The following is a 9,486-nucleotide window of genomic DNA, read 5'->3' as shown; positions in this document are numbered from 1 at the left end:
AATTTGATTAAAGTTTGATTGTGGGGGAGGTGCGATGGTATTGGCTGGATAATTCATTCAAGGTTCATCAAAAGCACATGAGGATTGATTACTAATGGAGTAGTCGTATTTTGATTGTGGAGATGTGATTCATTATGTAGAAATGGTTGTTCTTTTACCTTGACAGTTGAGGAGAAGAGTGATGTTTTAGAGTGATGCGTGGAGATCTCCAACTGTGACTCGAGTGGTCTAAATCCATCTTTGTTACCAGTTCATTATTTGTCCTTTATTTATCCTAAACAATGTACAATTTTAATCTCTTATTGGTTTAAGTTAATTAAGTCTCCATTTTTAAAATTAAGTAAATTAAAGTCAGTTAATTTTCTTATATCTGAAATTTTCAAGCTCTTATTTTGTACTCAATATTTATAACTTGAATCGATTCCTTTCTATTAATAAATTACTAACTAAAAGCTTAAATTTCATAAAAAAAAAAAATCAAAATTTCCCTTCAAATTCTAATCTCATCTTATAAAATTGAAAAAAATTATTAGGTTTTGCTAAATTTCTTGATTTTAAAGTTTTAAATTATTTCACATCCCAAAATACATCATAAACTCCCAAATAATTGAATGAGTATAGAAAAAATGCATTCTAAATTTGTTTAGTTTTAAAATTAGAGCAACTTTATTGGCTTATTGCTTATAAAAAAAATTAGCTAAAAAAAAACTAAGACTAAAATTACGCGCAATTCAAACTACCAAAGACAAAAACTGCAAATCCTTTTAAACAAAGTAAAAGAGCATATAATATGTAGGGTAAACAAAATATGGAGGAGCACTGCTTCATCGAAACAAGCAGCAAAATGAAGTGTTGGTAACCTAAACAAAACAAAGAAACAGCAAGAATCACTAAGGCAACAAGGCCAAAAACAATCCTAGCTTACGGTTCACCCTACCAGAATCACCGTAACTGATGAAAACAGCAACCTATTTGTACAGCCAGCTTAGTTCCTGTCTAAATCAGGCTTCCGTGCCAGGAAGAAGTACATTGGTGTGAAAATCTCTCTCCTGGAAGAGTAACAAACACAAGACAAGTTTCAGATTACTCTGCTCAAGAAAAAATTTCATTGGCCAGTGTTCATTAATCTTCGTATGTTATTAATCAGTGTTCCTCTCAAGGATAAGATGGACTCAGATTAGAGACCTTAAGGATTAGAAATTGCCGCATTGTTGAGAACTGTACATGTTGCAAAGAGCATTCTCATTTTTACTCAGTTGAAAAACAATATCCATAAATTTCGTATGCGTGGCTAGAAAGTAATATTATGAGATAGATGCAAAACTTACTTCCCTCCTTCAACTAGTCCCTCTGCAGCCTTCTCCAGGAAGTCTTGAACCCTTAGACTACCCTTTGGAGCCAGTCCAACATACTCCAGAACCTTGACCTACAGATATAAATTTGTAGCCCCAACCAATATTGAATGAGTAATAAAAGAAATGAATCCCCAAATTCTCACATGCAACCAAATTATAGAAGAACTCTACAAGGAATCATACCCAAGACCAAAAGATACACAAGTGAAATAAATTTACAGATATGATATTCAACATCAATACCATGTTTTTGGTGAAAAGTCGCCCGACAGCAGTTAGACGGAAGCTACTCAGTGAGAAGTGACTTTTGTCTAAAGGCAAATACCAAGGAAGAGGAGAGTCCACTGCTAGATCTTTCTCCCATATTACCTTTTACACGGAAAAAGGAAAGAATCCCCCTTTAGCCAATTAGGTTCAACTCTTGGATATACAAAAACCAATACTAGGTGAAAGGTGACAACTAAGAATAAATTGATGTTCACCTCAAAACCTGCTTGCTTCAGAGCTTCAAGACACTTAGCAGTCAATCGAATGTCAGGTAGCCCATCACCAATCTCAATTTCTGCCTGTAAGAAGGAATTTTATCTATTGAATTACAAACCAAGAGGTTTCAACAGACTTAATAGATAAACCACAATCTAAATTCAATCTACACCACTGTATCATACCTTGATTTTTTGGTGCTCTGGGTTTTGGGGATCAAAAGAATCGGTCATGCACCATTCATAAGCAGCAAAATATTGACCAGGCTTTAACACTCTAAAAATCTCTTTATAGCATCCATACTATCCATAATTTCATGGCAGGAAAAATAAGTGTCAGACAATACAAATTATAGACACCATTTTATAGATTCACAATTAACACATGCACTTCATGCTATTATGCAGGCCACATTGAAGTTGGTTCATAGTACTTTACAATTTATGGGTGAATGGGTAGATAGAAAGTTGTAGTAGGGTTAAAGAAGAATGTGAAACCAATTAGAGTATAAAATACTGTCACATACAGCATCCGGTGCATGGCAAGTGGCTTCAATCGCATACACTGCATCAAAACTGTTGTCTGGGAATGGCATTTTCATGAAGTCAGCCTGCATTATCAAATATGATCATGTTAATTATCACTTCAAATCAATTTCTTTTTTTTTTGTTGAGGCTAAGATCACATGTTTGGTTATGCCTAATTTACAATAGCATTTTATCCAAAAAGCTGTATCTTCAGCATTTTGATTATAAGTTTTTCAGAACACCACAGAAGCTAATCCCAACTCTCTAAATAGCATATTCAATGTAACATGTATAACTGAAGTAGAACAATTTTATAAAACATTGGACCAATAAATGCTGAAATAAAAGGCCTCCTACTCCCATTAAAGGGAAATAATATGATTTACAAAATTCAACCTTGACAAAATTGCAAGTCTTGTCCACTCCAGCAATGCGATTGAGTTCCTGTTTATTAGCAAAAATCTGTTAGTGATCAAAATATGCAGAAATTTTATTGTATTATTATCTTTTAAAAAAAATTGAGAACCAAATAATTCCTTTATCAAAAAGGCTTTTAAGAACTATTTAACACGACAGACTATGTATATTAAATTAATACAAGATGACTGTCATAACCCAAATGTACATTAAGTAAATAATTAACATTTGCACAATGCATCAATTTTATGTGAGAACAAACAACAGTGACAGTATACTAGTATATGATGATTGAACTAAAGGTCAAAATAACTGTGTCAATGCATAATAATTTACACCTCAAAATTGTTTCAATGAACTTAATCTCATAACATATACCTTTCCTCTTGTTATCTGGTACTCATTGTTATTCAACCCGGTAATTGAAGTTGAGCTGCACAGATACCCCTTGATTTTTGTTAGCTAGTAAAGGTAAAACAGGGAAAGGCAAAGGAAGAGGAAGCCTGAATGAAATCAATCTTGTTTACCTAAATCGAGAAATTTCTCTTAATGGTCCCCCAATTCCACATCCAACATCCAAAACCTAAAACAAATTATAAAGGCTCATGAAATTTAAAAAAAAAAATATTGTAAATCAGATATCAGCTTGCTTAGTTGTTTTATTGAACCTTCTGCCCTGGCTTCAGTCCAAGTTGTAAAGGAAGGAAGTGTTCATGTCGCTTGATGCTCTCTCGAAGAGATTCCCCTTTCCATCTGCAAGACAAGAAAATTATCAGCATGATCAAACTATCAAAAATTCTTCAATTTGTTAGCGCAAGATGAAGTAAATGAACACCTGGGTGCAAAATGGAAAGATTCCCCCCAGCCAAACTCATAAAAGCTGGTAACAAGATCGTAGTATTTATTAACCTGAAAACACATGCAAATCTTATCAAGTTATCATATTTGTTTGGCAGATAATCAAATTGACTATAATTGAGACAAAAACACATTACTCCATAACTTCACGAGTCACAAGTTATAGGACATCACTAATGATCAAAGAACATAGCTATAAATGAACAGTAAACATTCATTAAATAATTAAAAAGAAAATATTGCTATAACTTGATCATCTCGACATGAACTTGGCTTAATAACCAATCCAATGACCTAAATATTCAAAATATAGTTTGGATATTGCTTCAGTATCAATTGGATACCTACACAAAAACTGTAAAGATTTCAAGTTTCCAGAAAAACAAAAGTTCATCTTATAGGATTAAACTCATTTTAGTTTTTCCAGAAAGAAAAAAAAAGTTTTCCTTTTGGAGAAAGAGTAAACATAAAATCACAAAGTTCATCTTATATAAGTTGCAGGTTAAAAAAAAAAAGTTGCCAATATTAATATATCTCTCACCATATCGGTATAATTAGCTTTCCTCTCTTCCTCTTGACCTCCATAGCAAACATGATACTTCTCATACCTGAACCATAAAATCAATTGCATTTATAAGCTCTATATTCAAAAGAAAAAGAAAATGAAAAATTGTCATGCATAGCAACAGCCATAAGAAAAAAATTCTTAGCCATAAGCACCAGCTACAATGATTTACAACAAACTCATATTTTTAAATGGCAATAGTTATGCTTATGCCCCCATATATAGCAGTGTTATTATACTAAATAACATAGAAATACATGATTACTCATCCACATATAAATAATTAGCCTAAATATAATTTTAAAATTTCATAGCAGCTCGCTAATTTTAGTGTAGCCAATCAACATCAATCCATTGTACTAAATTTTCCTTAGTTTTACAAATCAAAGTTTTAGATATTCATGATTACTAAGTTGAACAAAATAATGAAACAGACCCAAATTTACAAATTTGAAATTTCAGAGACACTGTTCAGAACTTCAGATTAACGCAAGCTAAAACTCTCAGTTCATTCTCTTCCAAATTTTTCCAAAGATCTATCTGATATTCTGATACAAACCAAAAGAATTGAACTACAGAGCAAAAAATAGCATAGCTAGTAAAATTCTGAAGCCATTGTTCATTTTCATTTCAACTAGCACATTCCTAATTATCATCAGAGTAATATTTGCTTAGCAGCAAGAAATCTGAAATCGTTTTTCAGTTTTGTTTCACCTATATCACTCACATCTGACATCAATATGCTGTGACTTTTTCATAAAGTCACAAGCTGTATGAGACAAGGTGGACCCAGATATGTTTCATTTTTTCATAAAGTCCAAAACATTCCACGCAAGATCATAAAGCTTGAAGCTTTAAGTCTCACCCCCAACATTTTAATACTCTTTTATAGAAATGCATACCGTGATCACTTTACATCGGATTAAACTAGAGGATTCTTGACTTTTCTTGTTCTTTCATTTCCATTCACTAAAAAATTCATTAATCCCCATCCCCCAGCATTTTAATTTTTTTAAATAAATTGATCCCCCAATATTCGTTCATAGTTATAGAGTACTCAACCCCTGACACCTGTATTATTAGATTCAACATTTTTCCATCCAAATTTACCAAATAATTGCAATTACTAGCATTTTAATATAAAAAATTACTAAAACCCACTATTTTGCTTACTTTAAAGATAGAATACAATCACCCAATTTTCCCAGCCTACAATTCCGTAACAAAATCCTTTAAACCAGCTCATAGCACCAGAAAGATTCTCAAATACTCCCAAAACTGGATTTGACTCCTCACTCACAAATCCCAACAATTGATTAATCAGTTGAGAGTCGTGACAAAATCAAATGAGTGGTGGAAAAATTTGACACGAAAAAGTACGACAAGACATGTGTTTATGTTTTATTAGATAATAATAATAATAATAATAATAATAATAATAATAATAATAATAATAATAAAATAAAAAATAAAGAGAAGGTATTTCGTATGTGATTTCGTACTTCAATGTTCATACCAAAATCCATTTTCCAAATTGAATGTAAACACAGCTACATACATAGTCACGACAAACTTAGGACATGAAACAACTCGACGCCAATTGATTCACGATTCACGTTTTTGGTGGTCCAATCGAGCATATATAAATATAGTATAAAATAAAATCTAAAATTAATTATAAGCTCAACTTAATTAATTAATTATTATTAATATACTTAATCCTCTGTGGTGATGATACCTCAACTAAGGAGAGCCGAATCCCTCAGAAAAAGTGAGTCCAACCGAGACTCAAAATCTAAAATGGCAATGCGCAGCCACAAATTTTTCTGTTCAGAAAAAAATAAAAAAGGACAGAAAAGAGAGAAACATATATACTTCTGAACGGCAGAGAGAACTTCGGCTTTGTCAATCTTGCCACCGAGATTGGATGCCAAATCCATAGCTGCTAGCCTGCTACAACCTCCGGTGCCTTCGGCGGAACACAAAACGACCTCGTTTCGATCTGAACACAGAATGAATTTATTTTACGTTAAAGGAAAAAGAGAAGTAAGTGAGTGAGGGAGAAAAGGAGAAGTGGCTCACGTTGGATGGAGAGAGAAAAAAGAAGGCGGATGTAGCGAGAATTTGGTAACAAGTGTTAAATAGAGAAATGGAAATGTATGCATCAAAACAGAGCATGTGCGATGTGTCCTTTTGCTAGCGGGAAAAAACATGAGTTGGCAAGGGAATCCTAATCGGAATATCTTATAGTACAATTATATTATTTAAGAGTTTATTAACTAGAAATTCATCGGCATCTTCGGTCTCGAGGGTAATTAACTTAGGGTAAGTTTAATGGTAGATATTAAATTGGGATCTTAATTTTTTTTTAATCCCACACAATAGGATTAAAGATTTTTTAAGATTTTTTTCTTTTTTTAGTGATAAATTTCACGTTAGGATTTAGGTCCCACATGGATCACGTTTTTAAATATTTTATTTAATTATTTATTAAATTGAATATAATTAATTAGTATTAATTTTAATGAAAAATTAAAGAAAAAATATAAATATTAAGAAATAAGAAAATGAGAAAAATTTAATTTTTATTTGTGACTAAATGTTAAAGAAATGAAAAATACATAAATTAGATAATAAAAAAACATTAGTGTCAACCAAAAATCGAATTTCATTATTGTTATGACTATAACGTTCTCAAATATGCTCTTCAATCTATTCAAAGTTGTTGATGAATTCCTCTTACATGCATAACGCATCTTATTTTCAAGTATATAGCAAAATCAGGAGTAGTACGATTGAAATGTCAGGAGTAGTACGATTGAAATGTCATTTTCTACGTGATCACAATCAACATCAACATTATCATTGAATATATCTCGTTCATCTTCGACAATCATGATATGCAATATAATGCATGTCAATATTATCTCTTTCATTGTATCTATGTTCCAGACACATGATGGATTACATATAATTGCAAATCGAGATTTGAGCACACCAAATACTCGTTTCACATCTTTTCTTGTTGTTTCTTGACATTTTGCAAATAGTTTTCTTCTAGGACCTTGTGGCATTTGTATGATCTTCACAAAATGTGGCCCAATCAGGATAAATACTATCTGCAAGATAGTACCTCATATTATATGAAATTTCACTAATTGTAAATTATATTGAAGGAGTTCGCCTTGTAAAACGTCATCAAGCACAGGCGATTGGTTTAACACATTAATGTCATTGTTTGAACCTATAACTCCAAAAAATGTATGTCAAATCCATAAGTCTTGTGAAGCGACGATTTTAAGTACTATTTTGGGTTTGCGATGATCACCTCTACGATATTGGCCCTGCCATGCAATTGAACAATTTTTTCACTCCCAATGCATGAAATCAATAGAACCTAACATACCTCGAAACCCTTGTGCATCTCCAATTTGTAGTAGGCGATTGATGCCATTGTTGTTGAGTCTTCTCAAGTACTTTTGTCCAAATATCTCAATGACACCCCTTACAAATTTTTGTAAGAATTGAGTTGTAGTGCATTCACCAATTCTAATGTACTCATCCACGCAATCAGCAGGTGATACATATGCCAGTATATGAATAGCTATAGTGCACTTCTGCAATGGTGAGAGACTCATTCTACCAACAACATCAAATCTCATTTGAAAATACTCATCGTGATTACTAAGAGCATTGACATTTCAAATGAACAATTGTCCCCACATTCAGAACCTACATCGGAATTGAGTCTCTGTGTATATCGAATTTTCTAAGAAGTAGTCATTCATCAATCGTAAATGTCCATCTTCACAATTGCGATTAATGACTCTTTTAGGCCTTCTGTATTGATTGTTGTTGCCTCCTTGTTGTTGCATCGCACGTAAGTAACTCATGATTTGTTCATCACTATCGTCATCAAGTGTTTCATAAACAATTTGTTTCTAAACTCTACCGAAGTCATTATTTCGACCCATTGTATAAATGATTGATTGCACAAACAAGTGAAAGAAGAATTTGTTTGAAGGAGATGTACAACAAAAAATGTGAATTAAACAATTAAATAGCAAGTTGTATAATCATTAATTTCATAATGGTTAGTTTCATAATGGCTAGTTTCACAAATAAAAAAATTGAACAAATTAAAATACAGTTAAAAAAAACAAGTCAAACACGATTCCTAAAAATACAAATCAAAAGATGGTTACAACAAATTAAAACTACTTAACAAATTAATACTAGATTCTTAGTTTATGCCTAATTATTTTACAAAAGGCTTCATGGTCTTTGAGTTGAGTTTCAAACATTGTAGATGTGCCCTTCATTAGGATGTCGTAATACTCATTTACCAATTCTTTCTCCCTTAAGGCAGAGTTTGGCATTGAAAAAATTTATTTCCCTCATTGCTTCCTCCACACCAGACAAGTCCACGGGATTGGTAGATGTTCCTACTCCTTTCCCCTTGCTCTTCCTTGTGATTGCCTTTTGCCCCATTGGATGGACAATTGGAGACGATGTGTTAGCTTCAGCATCTTCGACCAGTGTTTCTAGATTAGATGATGATGAATATGCCCCAGATGCGGAAATCTTCATCCTTTAGAGCAATTATCAGTAAACTGTTCTAACCATTTCAGTTGATCTTTCAAAAGTTGCCAAGCATGTTCCAAACCAAAATCGGTTCTTTCGTCTTCCTTCCAAATGGCATATGCATTAAGCATGACATTGTTATCCGTGCAACCACTTTTCTTCAATGATATTTCTTTCTTGTAATGACTCTTGAATTTTTACACGTCCAAATTAATTTTTTACCATCTCGATTTCAATTTATTAATTGTTTTTTCACAGATTTTACCTTGAAATTTGTTGTAATTTTCATGACTCTCAACCAAAACCCTTCTTTTTCTTGACCAACACCAACAATTGGATCGGTTGAGATATTGAGCCATAAACTAATAAGGCGTGTATCTTCTTTAACTGCAAAGGCAACTCGAGACTTTATTTTTGTTGAAGACCCACCTATTTCCTCAACGACGATCTCGTATAGCCCAATTTGGGTAGAAAATTATGAAAATTGCGCACCAACATCATCATTTGAAACCATCGTAGGACTCTTTGATGGGATTGAAAGAAATGTTTGTGAACTTTGAGAATTAACGGTAGAAGGGGTTTGAGTGTTTGACATAAAATAATTTGGTGGTGGTGGTGGTAAAAAAGGAGGACGATTTTGTGAATTTTGGGTCGAAGGAGGCATGTTGTAATTTTATATAATATATATAACTTTGAC

The 9,486-nt window shown here is 32.7% G+C and overlaps 1 protein-coding gene across 2 annotated transcripts; it reads right to left on the bottom strand.

Annotated features, from left to right (window-relative positions):
* Positions 1-734: 734 nt before the first annotated feature.
* On the bottom strand, positions 735-6,428 carry LOC114372208 (cycloartenol-C-24-methyltransferase-like). Of its 2 annotated transcripts, XM_028329665.1 has the most exons (15): positions 6,288-6,428; positions 6,081-6,207; positions 4,182-4,248; positions 3,618-3,691; positions 3,451-3,535; positions 3,310-3,365; positions 3,161-3,215; positions 2,762-2,809; positions 2,365-2,448; positions 2,024-2,140; positions 1,838-1,921; positions 1,599-1,724; positions 1,329-1,426; positions 938-1,049; positions 735-860 (listed from the first exon to the last, which is right to left on the bottom strand). In XM_028329665.1, exons 2-14 carry the CDS (start codon positions 6,143-6,145, stop codon positions 986-988), a joined length of 1,023 nt encoding a protein of 340 aa, XP_028185466.1. In that variant the 5' UTR covers positions 6,146-6,207; positions 6,288-6,428; the 3' UTR covers positions 735-860; positions 938-985. The 2 variants fall into 2 exon arrangements, with proteins under 2 accessions (XP_028185466.1, XP_028185465.1); XM_028329664.1 differs by having other exon boundaries at positions 738-1,049.
* Between the last annotated feature and the right edge of the window lie 3,058 nt (positions 6,429-9,486).

The sequence above is a fragment of the Glycine soja genome, chromosome 10, assembly GCF_004193775.1.
Source record: "Glycine soja cultivar W05 chromosome 10, ASM419377v2, whole genome shotgun sequence".
Lineage (NCBI taxonomy): Eukaryota > Viridiplantae > Streptophyta > Magnoliopsida > Fabales > Fabaceae > Glycine > Glycine soja.
Note: the sequence above shows the minus strand (reverse complement) of the source record. Positions and strands in the feature narration are given on the sequence as shown.

What these genes read in the sequence shown, in the direction of transcription:
- LOC114372208 (XM_028329665.1), bottom strand. Translation starts at nt 6,145, where the DNA reads ATGGATTTGGCATCCAATCTCGGTGGCAAGATTGACAAAGCCGAAGTT. An exon ending in GTTCTCTCTGCCGTTCAGAA is followed by an intron (nt 4,249 to 6,080) that starts GTATATATGTTT and finishes TTTATGGTTCAG; the next exon opens with GTATGAGAAGTATCATGTTT. An exon ending in GGACTAGTTGAAGGAGGGAA is followed by an intron (nt 1,050 to 1,328) that starts GTAAGTTTTGCA and finishes TTACTCTTCCAG; the next exon opens with GAGAGAGATTTTCACACCAA.